Source organism: Chinchilla lanigera, unplaced genomic scaffold (assembly GCF_000276665.1).
Source record: "Chinchilla lanigera isolate Chin_1 unplaced genomic scaffold, ChiLan1.0 scaffold00025, whole genome shotgun sequence".
Lineage (NCBI taxonomy): Eukaryota > Metazoa > Chordata > Mammalia > Rodentia > Chinchillidae > Chinchilla > Chinchilla lanigera.
The window spans coordinates 21,666,851-21,686,181 of record NW_004955426.1 but is presented as its reverse complement, the minus strand read 5'-3'; the positions used below and the strand labels follow the sequence as shown (position 1 = coordinate 21,686,181).

Genomic DNA, 19,331 nt, shown 5'->3' with positions numbered 1-19,331 from the left:
AAAGTTGGAGGACTTCAACTTTCTATTTTCAAACCATACTACAAAGCTATAGTACTCAAGACATTGCAGAACGCGTACAAAGATAGATCAACCATATAAAATAAAACTGAGAGTTCAGAAATAAATTCTTATATGTATATTCACCTGATTTTTGACAAGGGTGAAAGACTATTAAACATAATCTTTTCAAAAATGATGCTGGGCAACTGAATAAGCACATGGAAAGAATGAAGCTGGATCCCTACACCTTATATCATATGTAAAAAATTAACTCAAATATGTATCCAGAATACATAAAAAATTATAATTAAACAATGAAATATCAGAAAACCCAACTAAAAGATGGGCAAAGTGAGATAACAAGTACTAGCAAAGATATGGAAAAACTGGACCCCTCACAGACAGTTGACAAGAGCAAAAAATGGTGCAACCATTCAGGAATCAGACTGGTGGTTTCCTAGAGTTAAACAGCGTACAACCTAGAAATTCCAGTCTTATGTATGTACAGGAGAACTGTTGTGCCAGAGAAACTTGTACATGAATTTTTATAGCAACATTAGTCATAATAACCAAAAAGTGAAAACAACCCAAATGTCAAAGTATAAATAAAAAGTGGTATATCCATACAGTGGAGTACTATTCAGCCATAAAAGGAATACAGATCTGATATATTCTACAATATGTATGACAAGTAAAAAGCCAGGCCACATTGTATGATTCCAGCTATATCAAAAAAGAATCCATAGCAATACAAGTTAAGCCAGAGACTGCCATGGACTGAGGCAAGAGGAGAATAGGGAGTGACTGCTAATGGATATGAAGGGGTTTTTTAGGGGATTAAAATCCTCCAGAACTAGATAATGATAGGTGCCCAATTTGGAATACAGTAACCCCCTTTTATATGTGGTTTCACTTTGCTCAGTTCAGTTACCTGTGATCAACCATAGCCTGAAAATATTAAATAAAAATTCTAGAAATAAACAATTTATAAGTTTTAAATTATATGTCATTCTAAGTAGCAAGCACTGTTCTGTCCTCTCCTATCCTGTACCACTGTCTCACCCTATCCCACACCATGCCTCTACAAATGTGAACCATCCCTTTGTCCTGCATATCTATGCTGTATATACTACCTATCCTTAGTCACTTACTTGTTGTCCAGGCTATCAGATCAACTGTAAGGTATTACAATGCTTGTGTTTAAGTAAACCTTATTTTACTTAATAATGGCTCCAAAGCACAAGAGTAGCAATGCTGGTAATTCAGGTATGGCACAGATACACCATAAAGTGCTTCCTTTAAGTGTCAACACAAGAATGAACATAGTACCTAAGATATTTTGAGAGACGACATCCACATAATTCTTATTACAGTATATGGCAACAATTGTTTTATTTTATTAGTAGTTACTGTTAATCTCTTACTGTGACTAATGCATGAATTAAATTTTGCCATGGGTAGGTATATATAAGAAAAAACAGCATCTACCAAGGGTTGTGGTATTCCCCTTGGAGAAGAAGCTGTATACTGCACTAAAAAATGAACTGCACTGTTTAAAAGGGTGAGTTTTATGTTTGTGAGACTGAGATTATTTTCTAAACCTCTACCAACTAGTCCAGCTGAGCTACATCAGTTATCATCAAATGCTTACTTAGAGCCTGTTCCAGGCAAAATACTTTTATGAAGTAGGCTTACCTTACTTTCAAACGGTTTATACTGATTAAGATAATAAAATAAGGTAAAAATGAAACAAAACAAACCTTCGCTTGATATTCAGTAAGAAATAAATCATATTTTGTTATGGCTTGTGTCTAGATGTCCCCGCAAAAGCCTCAGGCACTCACAGCTGGGTGGCTGGAAAGGTAGCTGGATCTAGGGTGTGTGATGGGATTAAATTGTGTGATGCTAGGATTCACTATGCTTGATTATTAAATTACTGATTGGTTCAGCATAGTTCTGTGTGTGGTTAACAGGAAGGCCCACTCTGGGTGTAGGGGGCACTACCAAAAAGGTGGGTAGCCTGGGAGGAATAAAAGGGAGAAGAGAGGCAGGATGCTGCTGCTTTCTGCTTTGCTGTCTTCTGTTTGCTTGTCATAGACTATTTCATCTCTGAAATGCCACCCTGCCTTGGAGCCAGCCAACTATGGACTGAAACCTCTACAAACTGTGAGTCGAAATAAACCTTTCCTCCTTTAACTTGTGGGTGATGCGTTTTTGTCTCTGCATTGAGAAAAGTAACTAAAACACATTTCAAACATATGAATAAGACAATATTAAGATAAAAAGATCACATAAATTGGAGGAGGAGGAAAGAGAGAAAGAATATTAATCTGGAAAAAATATAGATGATTCTCAGATGCCATGCGTCCTAGTGAAAGATCATGACAGAAAGAAAAAAGGCAGAACTAGGATAGATGGAGAGCAAATGAGGTAAATGTTTTAAAGATGTGAAGCAGGACAATATAAATGAATTATTAAATGTGGGGAATATATACATCTGTATACATTTAAGCAAACACATATTGTCACATAGACATAAGAGTATAGTAATACAGCACAATACCTTTGGAGGCGTAATTATCTCTAGAGTTAAATCAAGCTTCTGGATTGCAGGTATATGGCCATGCTGTATTATGAAGACATACTGATAATATTTTAATACCAGAGTAACTTAAACTGCTGATTACTTTTTTGCTTCTTATTAAATACCCTAATAATTCATTAGAAACATTAATTCGCAGAGTTCTGCTGGGAAATATATTCAACAATATATTTCCCCTCAAATTACATTTAGAAAGTAAGATGCCACCTAACAAAAAATAACAAATACTTGCTGAGGACTTACTCTAAGTATATAGCATATTTCTAAGCAGTCAAGTTACCTTTAGATAGCTCATATCTACCATAACTTAAGAGTATACTTTTTAAATACAAGACACCTTTAGTACCACTTTTAGTATGGGTCAGTTTACAATTTTCTGCAAATTTGTGTTGTGTCTTTCTTGTTTGCTGTAACTTTTTTACTCACCCCGTCCCAATTCATTTATAGTATTTGTGACTTTAAAATTTTTCCTCAGTTCTATCTCCTTTTTAATATCTGGCAACCCCCATCCCCGCTCATCCTTCAAAACTAAATACATCTGTTCAGTTTATTCCTATTGTTAATTCTAATTCAAATAATTCACATAATTCCTTGCTACTTTGAACCTCACAGATGATGTTTTTATAGGATAGGATAAATACAGTAATCTTTTACGCAGCAAAGTAAAATTCTAAAGGGCAATTGGAGAAAAAAAGTTCTGGCAACAAACCCTAGTATTCATTGCTGAGCGAGCAGCAGTTATTCAATTAATTATTGTTGAATGATTGGAAAGTCTAATGGAACAGCTAAGGAAAACTTTGTAAATGTACCCTTCATCTCCAGGAAAGGATTATAGTTTGAAAAATTTCCCTAGGTAATTCTGATGTGTTATCTTTCTAGTCAAAAAACAAAACAGCCAAATAAAAAAATAAAGCTGGGTTTGGTGATATACACCTATAACCCTAGCACTCTGGGAGGCTGAGACAGGAAGATCACCAAGTTCCACCTGAGTCTGGGCAACTTAGCCAGAACCTGTCTTACAATAAAAAATTTTAAAAGAGGGTTGGGGATGTAGCTCAGTGTAAAGGGCTTAGGTTCAACCCCCAAATCACACAGCACAACACTTTTGCTTAAATGTACTTAGATCCTAGGAATGAACTAATTTTCATTTGACAGTGTGTCAATTATCTGTGATAAATCAATCTGACTGCCTTATAATTATTAGTACATTTTATACTTCTGAAAAGTATCTGCCACTTTAATTATTTAAAAAATAGACTTTTAGTTATAATTGTAAAGAGAATCCTCTTATGAGCAGAGTAGCATCTCATTACATGTATGATTTAGTATAAAACAACTGAAGGGACAATCTTGAGATTAAAGTGGATAAACAAATACATGAGGAAGGCCTAAGAGAGACTTAAACAACAGAAAAGTTATATAAGAACATTCATTCAGTTATTTCTAAGCTCAAAATGATAACTGTTAAAATACGAGAAAACTAAGCATTGGAAAAATATAGTACTATTATCTATTAGTGATTTAAACCATATAAATTTTTTTTTAAAAAAAGCACAGGACTTATCACATTACTTTTAAGCCTGATTTAAGACTAGAAAACTCTCTATTAGTCTTGAAAGTTATTATCAAATAATCACTAGTATCCACAATTTGGCCAAGTCAATAAATTTTCAATGTCCGTTCCTTCCAAAATTCTATTCTAGGCTTTGTAGCCTGTATTTGTATTTGAAGGCAGCTCAAACTGATTTAATTTGTATTCCATCCTCCAATGGCCACAATTATGAATGCTGGTGAGGCTGTAGGGTGTCATTGTTGGTGGGAATATAAACTAATACACCAGTATGAAAATCAATATGGAGATTACTCAGAAAACTAAAAACAGAAATTCCATTTGACCCAACTATTCCTTAAGTATTTTCCCAAAAGAATTAAAGACATCATATTACAGAGACAGACACATACCCATGTTTAGAGCAGCAGTTTATAACAGCCAAATCTTGGAAGCAGTCTATATATATCCATCAAAAGATGAATGGATAAGAAAATGTGGTATTTACACACAATGCAGTACTACTTTGCCATAAAGAAAGATAAACTTCAGTCACATTGTAGGAAAATGGATATACCTTGAAATCATAAAGTTATGTAAGTCAAACATATAGACTTAAAGATTGCTTGTTTTCTCTTATATGAGAAACCTGAATTATAAATAAAGAGCAAAATAAAAGATAGATAATAGGGAGACAGATGTTTCTCAAATGGGAAGGGCATCAAGAGACGTAGGGAGGGGGCAAGAGAGGTGGAAAAGGAGATTAATCACTAAATCATAACCAAGTTCCTTAACATTTATTATGATTTTTCCTTCTCTACATTCTGTTTTGAGAACCTCATCAACTTTCACTGGCCTACTTAGCATCCTTTTTTTCTGACTACTCTTCAGTATTTTAAAACTACAAAATGTACTTCATTATTAAGCAATACCCTGGCTCCCCACCACGTTTGAAACAAAATATAGAATTCTTAGTAAAATATTAACATTCCTTCATAATCTATACCCTGACACTTTCTGTAGTTTCAAATCATTCTGCCATGTCCCTTTTTAGGCTTATACTCTAATAATAATCTGAGGTATCTGCAGTTTCCAAATTCCAACTGTTGCCTCAGGCTCTTAAGTCTGACAGACAGCCTTCAAAAACCTAGCTTACAAACCATCTCTCCTAGAAAAACTTTTCTGATTTACTTCTTCCCCACACTAGTCTACATTAGGTGACTTCCTCAGTGCTCCTACAGCATTTTTGTTCATCTTAATCACACACTTAGATTATTACAACATGATTTTTGTTTTTCTGGCTGACAATAAGCTTTACTAGACTGTAAGATCTTTGACAGGTAGGCTGAAGTTTTTTACGTCACCAATTCCAATGCCTAATAGTTCTTGAACAGAAATAGGATACACACAATGTTTGATGAATGAAAGAATGCATCCCAGACCATGGTCATGTACACACAATTGTGAATGTTTCAGACTACTAAACTAATACTAAACTACTAAACTAACAGGTCTACTATCAACTACTAAACTAATAGGTCTCTATCTAGAAACTGACTTTTCCTTTTAGTATGTTCCAATTCAGAATCTCTATACCACTTCCAATATATATTAAAAAAAAGGGCTGAGGATGTAGTTCAGTCAGAATATCCTGGGTTCAATCCTCAGGACTTAAAAGCTCAGAACCACTTGAATTCACAATTGAAAAAAACGAACTTGGGTTAATATTTGCCCCAAATATCACTTGGCAAGTACAATAACTAGTTTAGATTCAATCTCATGTTAATTTCACTATATAATATCTCTAAATGATACACCCAGTTTGAAAAAAATCATAATTTTTATCATCAAGAGGTTGAAAAAAGATGTATGAAAATGAGATCACAACCACAACATTGTGGAGAGGAGCATTTAAATGGCTTAAGAATATTTTTAATAGGATTAGTGGATTCTCTATGAAAAATAAAATTAATTTGCTGCATAAATGAAGATGAATGAAAATAAAGCAGTATGACAGGGTAAAACTATTTTTGGAATATGTATTAAGAGCTATAAAAATGTTCAGCCCGGGGAGGGTAGAGCACGGCTCTAATCCCAACTACTCAAGATGCTGAGGCAGGAGGATAACAACTTTGTTGCCAGCCTGGGCAACTTAACAAGACCATTTCAAAATGTCAAAATTTTAAAGAGGGGCTGTAGGAGGGTGTCACTAGTAGAGTGCTTGCCAGCATGTACAAGGCTTGAGTTCAATTCCCAGTTTAGGGGTGGTGGGGGGCGGGTTTCAAATATTTCTGCCCAACTTAAAATTTTACTCATAGAATTCTATTCTAAGTGATAAAGCCCTGAAAAGGAAACAAAAACACTACACATACAAAGATCTTCTCTTGTTTCATTACACAGAAAAAAAAGTGAAAGCAAATAAAATAGCCCTTAGTAGAAAGAAAAAATTATGGTTCATCCAATGACAAAATACTGGTGATATTTTAGTTAGGAATACTAGTACTATTCAGGAAACCAGGAAAATCTTTATGAAACAATTCTTAAAACAGAAATGTATACATTTATTCCATGAATACATATACATATATTTAGCCATAATATACACATATAGAAAATTTTATTGAAAAATCTAGGCTGCTTGATCCTGCTGTCTTTTGCCTGCCACACTCTGAGCTGTATTTCCTCTTTGATGCCCCTCTGCTATGCCACTCTACATTAGAGCCAGCTGACTATGAACTCAAACCTCTACAAACTACAGATCCAGGCAGTACTATTAAAGAAGAAAGTAAACACTAGATACCTCAGCTGTCCCAAATGATTAAGGAGAAACTAAAGAAATTCACTACTAGATGATGCTAAGAAGAATAACCTAAGACTAACTGGAGTTAAAAAGAAGTGAGAAGATATCACACGTGCAATAAAAATGTCTATTTATAGAAAAATCATAGCAAAAATTTTTCCAAGTGTGAGAAAAGACTGCAACATATGTACAGGTAAGCAAGGCTTACAGAATGCCATAAAAGTACAGTGCAAAAAACAAGCTCCCCACAACATACCATAGTTGAAATCCAAAATGTTCAACAAAAAGTCTAAAGTCGTTAGAGAAAAGCAAAAAATCATGTATAAAAGTAAACGTATTAGGATTACAGCAAACTTCTCAACAAAAACTTTTAAAGACCTGGAGAGCTTGGAGAGAAGTATTTCAAGCCCTCAAAGAAAAAATTTCCAAAGAAGACACAGATCCTGCAAAACTACCTGTTAATATGGATGGAGAAAAAGGACATTACACAACACAGGACATCTTAAATGATATGTATGAACACCAAGGCAGGCCTCCAAAAAATACTTAAGAATATCCTAGACAGAGACAACAAAGAAAAACAAAACCACCAAGTCAAGTGGAACGAATACATCAAACAAGGAAGAAAACAGATCAGCCAATTAAAGATGAGTTCAGATTCCATGAGAAGACTAACGTAATTTGCATGAGAAGAGAAAGCAATGTTTGTCAGGAATCTTGAAATGACAGAACATTTTAAATCAAGCAACTATAAAAATAAAATTCACTCTGTAATCTGAAATAAAGAAAAATTTAGTAGGAAATATATAAAATTTGAAATTATAGATATAATCCCCATTTTCCAAGTAGCATGCATTTTTTTCCACATTACTTCTGTAATGAAAAATACTGAGATCTTCAACTTTGAGGTTCTTGAATATTTTTAAGTCCTAAATTCCACAATCTACCTTACTTATCAGAAAATTATATATAATTTTGACTTACAAGAAAATTAAAGGAAAGGAATGGAGAATTACTGAACAGAAACCTTTATCTGACAACACTAAAATCTTGGTGGGTATCTTCTAGTTGAAAATACCAGAATCAGTAAAACCATATGATAATTAGTACAGCTGACAACATGGCTCAACAGCTACTTAACACATTAGAGATTCAGATGTATCTGAATGTATTCTAGGGCAGTGACAAACGTCTTACAAATAAATTTAAATTTTAGTTTTCAAATCCCCTTATCTGAAGACTGAGGACAGTGCAGTGGTCCCCTGAAATACATTATGAACCACGAGTAACTGGAAAAGACTGCAGACTTTTTCTTTCATGTTTTCTTTCGTCTGTAAGACTTGCTCAGTATTCAGAAAGCCCTATCTTACCTTCTCCAATTAGGTCTACAACCTAAAACTGAGATACATTCAAATGTACTCAACATGTTTCTTAGCCCAGTGTGGAGGCACACACCTGTACTCAGCACTCCAGGAGACTGAGGGAGGATTCTAAATTTTGAAAATTAAAAAAGTTTACTTAAAATTTTATTTCTTGAGTGCTCAATATGGGTAAATACTACAGGAATCTAATGACTACTACACTGAGTCTCCTTTTAGTCTTTATAAATTGCCTCTGGATTGATCCCATGTATTCCAAAATATGGTAGTTAGGGCAGAGCATATTATTCTTTTAGTTATAAATTTTAAATATAATGAACAAAATTTACTTGATTTTCAAGACAGCATAACATTTTAAGATGCCTTTCACAGAAGATATGCAATTATTTAAGCCAGTAACTCTAAGCAAACCCTTTTGTTCAAATTAAGAAGGGGCGGGAATTTCTTTTTCTAAGAAATAACCAAAGGTGTTAAAAAACCATGAACAATTTCTAAACTCTAAAACAAGTAACAGAGTCATAACATATCTGACATTTGCCATTAAAAATGTTCTCATGCTTCATGCCTAGCAACACGGGTATAATATTCCATGGCGTTTGTTTCTTTAGTTTTCTGCCATCTGCAAAAGTGAAAACGTTATTCCAGCAAATTTGTTTCCACAAAATGGGAAAGTTAATTAAATAGCCCTTCTTCTGCTTTTCCTCTCATAGTCCCACTTTCATGTTTACTCTGACTCTGCTCTTGAATACATAAAACAGTACTGAAATGAACATACACTTCCATGAAACATGGTAGTATAAAAGCAAGGTATGGAATGATAAAGGTTGAATTTATTCCAGCTGATAATACTAGATGAAAGCCTTAGGTTTTAAACACATAATGGAAATGTGTAAAGGCATTTGTTTTTAGGTTATATAATGTAAATATTGCTGACGATTAAACCTTAATTTTAAATGCCAGAGCCTAAGCAAGAAGTATTCAAACACTAAATATATACTTACAGTATTTTATAGTTAGCTCTAAGTCTTTCTTAAAACACTGAACTTATTCAATCAGACAAGTTTTAGATTTAGACCCACACTCAAGAATTAAAATATTGGAGGAAAGATGGATTCAAGTGATATTCAGGCAAAGTATTACAAATGTTGGAACTGGGTGAACAATGACATTGGAGGTACAGTAAAAGAGAAGGGTCAAAGATTATCTCAAGTTTCTAGTTTAGGCAAATGAGTCAATGATAGAAAATTAACTTGCTTCATATAAAAAGTTTTCTTTCTTTTAAAATAGGAAGGATTGAATTTGAGTTTATATACTATTAAATTTCTGGTATTTGTGCGATTATCAAGAGGTGCTTGGTAGACAGCTAGATCTGGGGCTCAGGAGAGAAATATATTCAGGAGACAGATTTGTGAGTTATCAGTTCATAGGTACTTGTAGGAAGTTTTGTGAATAAATGTGATCAAAAGAAAGAGTCAATAGAACTATGGTTGAAGAATCACCTTGGGAACATAAATATTTAAAGGGACAGAGAGCAGAACTCTTCTTAGCAAAAGAATCTAAAAATGAGAAGCCAAAGACATAGGAGAATATGAGAACAGAGAGAAAGTTGTTTCAGAAAGTTGGGGATAGGGGTGGGGGATGTTAAAGAAAATGGCTCTTTCCTCATTATCCGCCTCCCCCGAAACAGCAACGTTTCTAACTATAATATACCCTATTTTAAAACATTAAAGCTGAATGGACAATTTTTAGCAATCTACTTATTGTACCATTCCTCATTTCTTGTTCTACTCTCTGTATGTTAACTATCCAAAATACATGATATTACTTTCTTAATTACAATGAAAAACAGCAATATCTTATTTCACCTGGTCAGTAGAGCACTTAACCTAACAGCATTTATTAATACAAATAAATGTCATTTAATAATAATGTTAACTGAGTTGGGCATGGTGGTGCACAATTGTAATCCCAGCACTCAAGGGGTTGACGCAGAGATATAGCTGCAAGTTTGAAACCACCCTGGGCTACATAGTGAGTTCAAGGCTAGTCGCAACTAAACAGCAAGACCCTGACTCAAACAAGATAACAGTAATAGTAATAGTAATAGTAATGTCAAATGTACCAGATTTTGGGGAAGTTACAGGTAAAAACAGGAGAGTAAAATATTCAATAATAAGGCACCGGCTAAGCTTTGAGAGGAATAGCTAAGGTTGTTCAAAGTACTATTTTTAATAATATTCTCATAAGAGTAGTATCAAAGTTAAAGGGTACAATTTAAACAACTTCAAAAGTCAGTCACCAACTACAAATACATGCAACAACATGAATGAATCTCAATAGCTAAGTAAAAAAAACCAGACATAAAAGACTGTACAGTATATGATTCCATTTACATGACATGACAGTCTAGAAAAGGCAAAACTATGGAGACAGATCAGGTTAACATGGGCTGTTGTAGATATAGGGAACTGCTTACAAAGGAACAACAGACCATTTTAGGATAATGGAAAAATTCTGATTGTAAGCGTGGCGGCTGCAAGATTATATTTCAAAATCATCTAACTGAATGAACATGTATAATTTGAATTTTATTCCATAAATTACACCTCAATAAATCTAATTTTTTACATATAGTCATCAAATCACTATTTCAGATAAACAGCATTTTTAGTGTGCTACAATGTATTTCTCATTATGGTTAACTTACCTACATTATTATACAAGATACTTCAAATGGCAAAGAAATTTTGAAAATAAGTTTATCTAAGAATAAAACAAAGCATTTAGATACCTTCCCTCTTGCAATAAACTCTCGTATTTTATCTTTAATTATATTGTCCAAAGGACCAGAACAAAAATTCCTCTCTATGCTTGACAGTTGTAACAGCTGAAAAAGGAACTCTTTTAAATTTTTATTTGATTTATTTTTATATGTAAGTTATATTACATACGCAATGTTAAGGATATATATGATGTGTTTAGCCCAAAGGCATAAGAGTCAAAGAGGTACCTACTATATATCCAGGAAAATTATATTTTGAAATTAACAGAATTATATTTGCCACTCACTAATCTTAGACTTAGAGATACAGTACTGAGTTTGAGTCCGTAACACTGCAAAAAGAAAAAAAGAAGAAAGGAAATAAACAGCCCAATTCCAACGAATCAAAAAAGCTTTACTACTGAATATCTAAAATAGGTCAAGCACCCTATGGCCAGTAGACAGAGAACAAATTATGTTATCAAGAGATATACATAACAAACTGAACAAATGCTATCAAAGGGGGGAAATGATCAGAGAAACGCAAAGCAAGTTATGCTTTCTAAGAATAATAATACTAATATAAACCTGTGTAGAGCAACACTTTATCATTAAGTTAAAACTAAATTATATATTGCTGACAGTAAGATGACCAATTTCTTTAGCTGAAATTGAGAACCCATCATCCTGTCAGATAGAAGACAACTGAAAGCAGTTTTTAATACACTGAAAAGTTAGTTGCCAAATAACAGTGTTGAGAAAACTCAGTGATGCATTTCCTGGCTAGGATTAATATCAAATATATTTTTGTTTTGCAAATAAATTAAATATCACAAATATCAATCATAAAGATTAAGATTAATATTTTAAAATAACATATCCTCAGTAATAACTCATTAGTGTTTTGGAAATTATTATATTTAAGGTTTGTAAAACAATATGTATTTTAAAAAATTAATGGCGATGAATATTTTAAAAATAAACTATAGCCTGAATAACTTGTTAGTGTTCTTGGACATTGTTACATTTAAGGTATGTAAAACACGATGCATTTTTTAAAATTAACGGTCAAAAAATTTTCATTTTATCTGCATAAGACCGCATGATTCTTTAGAATTAAGATAAATGACCTAAATATTTAAATCTAACAAAAAGGAATCCAGCATTTCAAAATTTGTAACAACTTTTGAATCTCAGGATACAGCAATACATATATTTTTAAAAATTAATATTGCTAATTTTATGCTCCTGAGTGCTGAAAAAAATGTTTCCTTTCTGACAAAGGGCAAACATATACAAAAGAAAACTTTAATAAAAGAGTTGGTGTATCTATGTGAAGTGATATGTTTCATACATGTAAGACAGGAAAGCAATTTATCTAATGACATGACTTATTTTAGAAGTTTAATGTATTCTTGGGTAATTTTCTTAATTCTTAACATTTTTAGAAAAAAATAACTCAGGAATCAGAATGAAGTCATGAAAATAAAGTTGCTCTGCCAACTTTCTGGAAGCTATGTATTCCTTAGATACACATATTTAATATATTCCAGTGCATATATTTTAAAATATCTCATTGAAATGCATATTTATATATTACAAATACATTTGATAGACAAGTATTTTCAAAAGACTACAGTTAAATAATCTATCAGCTATAACTGACCAAACACTTTAAGAATTTTTTAAAAATTATCTTGAGGGGGCAAGGGATGTAGCTTAGTGATACAGCATGTGCTGAGTCCCCAGATACTGAGTACCACAAAGAAAAAAGTTTTTGATGATCTACTGATGAGCCATACACGATCTGTCGACTTTATAATCAAGTCCTTCTTTTCATGAAATATTGTATTACAAAGTTTGAAAGGCAGAGTGGTAGGATGGAAAATTTAAGTGCTTTAAAATCAGGCATGTTTGAATTGGAATTCTATTCTACACTTCCTTGATGTGCCACTCAGGACAAACTTCAATTTTCATATTCGTGAAACAAGAACATCATAACTAACTTCACTGGGTAAACTGAGAAGTACAGATCCTGATACACAGTGCAGTTGTTAAGGCTACTGACTGGGTAAAACACCAACTGTGAAGTTCGTCCTTGGTTTTTTTGGCACTTACCTGCTGTGTGACCTTGGGCTCATCACTTAATCATCCTATAACTCAATTTCATCAATGAGCTACCCTCATACTATATGTCAAGGAATTAAGAAAACTGCACTTTGGAAGGCTGAGGCTGAAAAATCACAAGTTCAAGTCCCACCTGGGCAACTTGTCTAAACCTTATCTCAAAATTTAAAATAAAAAAAAAGAAAATAAATATAAAGCCCCAGCCCAGTTTCTGGCACATTGGAATCATTCAAGAGTATTACATATTATAAATGTAAAAGCAGTGAACATAACATTTAACATAGACCTTAGTAAGTATTAGTTTTCTTACAGTATTCGAAATTCAAATTTATCCTGAAAATAAAGACTCACCATAAAGGATAAAAAAAGTTTTACAAAGAACTGCCTATAAGGTTATTTTGTAATGGGCAAAGCTATGGATTAACTGCACAACCTCTCAAATCTTCAAGAGGATCAACATTCCAGCATAAATACTGGAATTAAAAAAAATATTAGTCATACTAATTTATAGGCATCTACTATACAATTAGTCGCATACATCTGTATGAATGAAATCACTCTCTAAAGCTGTATCTTGTCTAAAGCTAAATTATTTGTCAAAAAAAGATGTCAATATAAAATCTTAAAAAAATTCATAGACCTTTTAACAAAATTAAAAGATAATAAATATCTGTTGATTTCAAGAACACATATCTTGGATATATAGCCTGAATTCTATTTTAGTGTCTTTGCCTGATGTATATAATTTCCTTGACTATATGGCTTTTAAATATTGACCAACCAAAAGAATATTAAGATTTTACTAAAACTAGAAATTCACAGTTCTAAATCCTTAAGAATAAATGTTAATCAGACTAATCATTTACTAATTATAAGACCACAGGCAAGTTAGATCTGGCTGGGCATGCCTGTTATCCCAGCACTTCAAGAGGCTGAGGCAGGAGTATCTGAATTCCAACCTAGCCCATGTGATTTACTGACAGCAAAACCCTGTCTCAAAAATAATCAATAGGCAAAAGGCTGATGATGTAGTCCACTGGAAAGGCCTCAGATTCCACCCCCAGTATGGGACGGACACACACAAACACACACACACACACACACACACACACACACACACACAAACACACATCCTGGACAATTTTCTAAACCTTCCCAATCTCAGTTTCTTTCTTCTTTAAGCTGGATAATAACCATTTTTATTTAAGTCTTACTAGAAGAATTACATGAGATAATACTATAGGAAGATAGTTAACACAATTCCTGCAAATAATAAGCCCTCAAAATCTTATGCGGCAAAATCTATCAGGCAATGCTAGTAAAATAATCAATCTCTCTTAATATCACTTTGGGAATAGAAAGAAATATGCTTTAAGACAATGCAAACTTACAAACCCAACCCATTAAAATTAATTACAAATTTATACCAAATCAAAATTACATAAAAGACAAAACCTAAAATCACTTTTATTACTTTACTTCTGTAGGCAAACTGTTTGGAGCACATAAAATACCTTTTATAATTACAATGATGGCCTTCAATTAAGAAACATGGTTTTAAAAAATGCTTTCAAACTAACTAGAAACACTAAAATTCACTCTAGTAATTTTTAAATAAAATTTTAAAAACCCAACATTTCAGGAGACATTAATATCATTTCCTAACAATATGGTTACTCACTTATACTTCTCTGTAGGGACACATGAAAATAAAAACAGTCATTCAAACACCAAACACATACACCCAAGGCTGCCAGGATTTCTAATGTAAAAGTTCTACTTTATAGGAAAACACTTACAAGAAACAGTTATCATCTCTCAAAGATTAAAAAGAAAAAGAGGAAAAAGTAACTTGAACTCAGATAATTGAAGAAGTCACAAATGATATCAGTGTCAGCACTGAGCAACACCTACCTTCAAAATGAAAGCTCAGAAATTTCTTAAAGCAACATAATCTATTTAAAGAAAACTAGTAAGTGTCAGAAAATCCTTTCTTCTTCAACTGATTCACTCTAGGAATCTACGCAAATCACCTGGTCTCTAGTGTCAAGTTTTTTGTCAAAAACTAGAAATCATGCTGGTCATTTCTCTCACAGAAACATGAGAGTATTTCTAAACAGACTCAGGTCACCTTGAAGAAGGACCAGTTTAAAAATACAAAAAATTAATATAAATGACAACTGTTGAAAATAGGAAAAACTTTGCTTAAAAAGTGATCTTTGAAGGCTGTAAGGCCATAAATTACTACGAAAGCCAGTTCACTATGCTTAGGATATTAAAATAAGCATCTTCAACAAAACAGTTAATTATCAAGCTTCTATAAAGGTACTTAGCCAGTACTTTCCTATTTATATTATGACAAATAAATGTGATAGAATTAAAACATTTCTCTAAATAGAATTTTATTTACCTCAGACCTCCCAATCACCTAATACAAAAGTGAAATATTAGTTTAAAATTTTAGACTTATTTACGAATTATGCTTTTCCTAGTAAGCAATAAAAAGTTAAATGAAAGTACCTAAAACTCAAATTGAGTTTTTATTTACTCATCTATTATTAATTATGCATCCAATTTTGAGAAAGCAGCAACACTACAATAGGTTATGTCAAAATCTAACACAGTTCAGATATTTCTATGACAATGTAATCATTTATTAGTACAAAAAAATTAAGTATGGAATTAGGTTAGGAAGCCTTAGAAAAGACATGTTTGTGTTGGTACTCTAGCCCCGTCCCCCATCCCCCAAATGTTTTCATGTTTCAGTGCCTTGTTTTGCTTATATTTTTAAAATTTAATAATGACCACTGTGCAGAGCCAAAATTGTTTACTACTGTTGTAAAAAGTTTCACTTTTACCCCTAAAGAGAATCTCAAAGTCTTTCTTCAAAAATATTTTTTAAAAAATGTAGACAGTAGTATAATCATACCTAGCACAGGTTCAAAAATACACTCAAATAATTCCACTAAACAAATGTTTGAATGACTTTAAAAAGGAAGCATTCTATATATACTTCTCAAAACACTGAAGATATTTAATGTTCAATATGAATTTACTAGATTTATTACTTAGTTTAAAATTGTCTTCAAGTCAAATAATATAACTAGAATTTTAAGAATACTGGAACACTTAATGTTTGTCTCTTTTCACTGACTTTTTAAAAAAATGGAAATACTGTACAAGGTTAGCCACTGGTAAGTATCTCAATACAGGAGAGGCCCAACAGACCATCAGTAGAACACAAATTATCCTCTCCAATTAAGTTATCAAAAGTTTAAAGTTCAAGTTTAACTTTTGAGTATTCTCTTTTAAAAATGCCCAATTTAAATGGTCCAGGCCAAGCGACATTTTCAAATATATTTTAAAGAAATGTTTATGCTATCTTAATGAAAGCTATCACAAAATTTGTATTACATATGTAGAATTATTAGATCTGCAGCACTGGGAAAATAGGAGGAATAATTAACTATAATCAAATTCCAAAGGCTCAAGAAAAAAAAGATTAAACTGGTATTTAACACACTGAATCAAGCATCTGCATAGGGCTCCCTTAAAAAGCTCTAAACATAAGTTGCTTCTGATGAAATCTAAACAAGAACTATTCTTCCCATCTTTAGTGGAAATACATTCATCCCTTGACAAACATCTTAGTATTTTAATGAATAAAAGTCGCAAAGACAACCACAGGAACACATGAAAACCTTTTAAACATTTATAATGAAGCCCTTACCACACCCCATGGCCCCCCAAAACGAAACCTTCAGCTTTTTCTTAAAATGTGAAAAGTTCCTCCCTTATGCATTCCCTCCTTGGCATGTCCCCCATCCGCACCCCCCACCTCCAGCCCACTGTAGGCCTGAGGCCCCGTGGCAAACAGTGTCTAACAGGAGCAGGCAGCACAAAGACAGGAATGGGAGATTAGTGGGAGGGAGGGAGGCCGGGATTGGGGCTCAGCAGGAGCTTCAGGCTTTTTAAAATTCAAACTGCTCCCTGACCAATACAAATCACGGACACGCTACTGACTACTACACGGATTTATAGCATTAAAAACATGCCTTGTACGTGACAGCTATATTAACTTCACTCTTTCTAACATTCATCCGTACGCTTGTAGTAAATGTGAAACAGTTTGTTGTATGGAGGATGCTAAACTCAAAAATAAGGTTTAGAAAAGTTACTTACTCAACAGTGACAATAATCATTTAATAAGAAACAAAATATTTCGACCCAGTGGCACCCACTAGCAAAACAAGGAACTTTATTGAGCAGCGATGCTTCATTTTAACCAGTAAGGGTTTTCCTTCACTGAATATGAAACAAAGTATCAAAAGGGTCTAAGCCAGGTACATTTACAGTATTTCTCTATGCAACTTCTCTGACTGGGGACTTTTAACCTGGCGGCTCCCCCTTCTATCCATCTACTAAGGCCTCCATAAACAAGCCCTCACCACTTCTCCTGAACTAGAACTTGTTAAGATAGAACTGATATTTTTCTTCAGCATTTACAGATACATTTGACCTATTAAAACGACACCTCTCTCATTACACAGTCAAACATCATGGCACAAACAGCCAATGACAACCCTGGGACCTCAAGAAGATCTGCCCTGACATGAAAGGATGGCACCTTCTTTCTTTTTCAAAAACCTCTCAAAGATTTTAAGCATGACTTAATTTCTCTCTTTTTAAAGAATATTCGTCTTAATCCTTATCTCAGCACAATACTCAGAACATTTAAAATTCTTTGTATGCTTGTACATGTTTGGGTCAGGAAGTACCTGAGTGCTTTATGCACAGTCGTTTAAAATTGCCCTTACATAACGCATACAAATATAAAGTGGCAGAGTAAACCTGTCAAGTACTTTATACTTGACTTTGAATTAAAAGTCCATGTGCAATACACACTGTCAAACAACATAAAAGCTCTCCGGGGGGTAGGGGGGGACAGTCGCCTCTACATTATGGTTTTCTGTATTAAACATGGATGTGGATGGCTCAATTCTTTCAAAAAGAAAACGACTCTTTATTAACTTTCCCACGTCCACACAAGTTTTACAAAGAGCAAGAATTACACCGTTTTCGTGTCGGAGTATTTACATTGGGCTCGCTAACTGAAACTACTTCCTCCCTCCGTGGGGTCACAGGGGGAGAAGGGGGGTTGTTTGTTTCACTGGGACGCTCCCCGCTCCCGGACCGGGAAAGTTGTAAATATGGGGACGATCGGCGCACATTCGCTGTTAGTTGTATTGTTTCCGCCTCCTCACGAGCCACGGCTCCGCTCCCGGGCGAGGCCTGTCACCGGCCAGCAGCCGCTCCGCTCAGCCCGGCGCGCTCCTAATCCCCGAGCTCAAGTAGATTCCGCTGGCCCGCGGCCTGCACTCTCCGCCGGGCCTACGCCTCCCCGGCCGCCCGGCAGGAGCGCGGTCCCCAGCCCGGGAGCCGGCCGAGAGCGGGCACAAAACCACCGCCAGCCGGGGCGGCTGCCACCGGAGAGGAGCGAACTCTCGACTCGCCGCCGGGGCGAGCCGGGGCGGCCGGGGCAGCGGCGGGGAGGGAGCCGGAGCGGAGCGCTGAGGACCTGGCGCCGCCGCCGCCGCCGCCGCCGAAATAAAGAGCAGGAATTTACCTGGGCGAATCGGCGTCCGAATCCAAGAGGAGGCCGCGGCCGCGGTGGCGAGAGACTATAATCCGGGCCGGGAGGGGGGGTGGCTACGGCTCCTCTTCCGTCTCCTCAGTGCGGGGAACATGTAGAGCCGGGGGGAGACCAGCGGCGAAGACAAATCGCTGCTTCTTCTTCCTCCTCCTCCTCCTTCTCCCACATAGAAACACTCACAAACACCCGACCGGGGCCCGAGCTACCGGGGGGGCATCGCCGCGGGCCCGGGAACCAATCCTCCTGCCGGCGGGGGCGTCCCTCCCTGCGGCTTGGCGGTGTCGGGTGAGTCGGTACCGACGGAGGGAGGGGGGGAGGGCGGGGGGAAGGAGCCCTGTGTGTCTCTCTCTCTCGTTCCGTCTCTCCCTCTCAGAACAAAATGCCGACCGGAAGTGCAGCTGCAGGAATGACTCCCTCCGCCGGCGCCAAACACTAACAACCACCCCCTCTTCCCCACTCC

At 35.1% G+C, this 19,331-nt stretch overlaps 2 protein-coding genes across 3 annotated transcripts in view; one reads left to right on the top strand and one right to left on the bottom strand.

The window, feature by feature from the left end:
- Window positions 1–19,224, bottom strand: part of Nipbl (Nipped-B homolog (Drosophila)) — a 174,558-nt gene extending 155,334 nt beyond the window's left edge. Inside the window, exon 1 of one of the 2 annotated variants that reach the window (XM_005386212.2) lies at window positions 18,845–19,224. The gene's annotated coding sequence lies outside the window, so the exon portion shown is untranslated. The remainder of the gene's footprint in view (window positions 1–18,844) is intronic. The other variant, XM_005386211.2, reaches the window with a different exon arrangement.
- On the top strand, window positions 18,429–19,331 carry LOC102009968 (translation initiation factor IF-2-like). The gene is made up of 3 exons (XM_005386266.1): window positions 18,429–18,757; window positions 18,832–19,156; window positions 19,245–19,331. Exons 1-3 carry the CDS (start codon window positions 18,429–18,431, stop codon window positions 19,305–19,307), a joined length of 717 nt encoding a protein of 238 aa, XP_005386323.1. The 3' UTR covers window positions 19,308–19,331.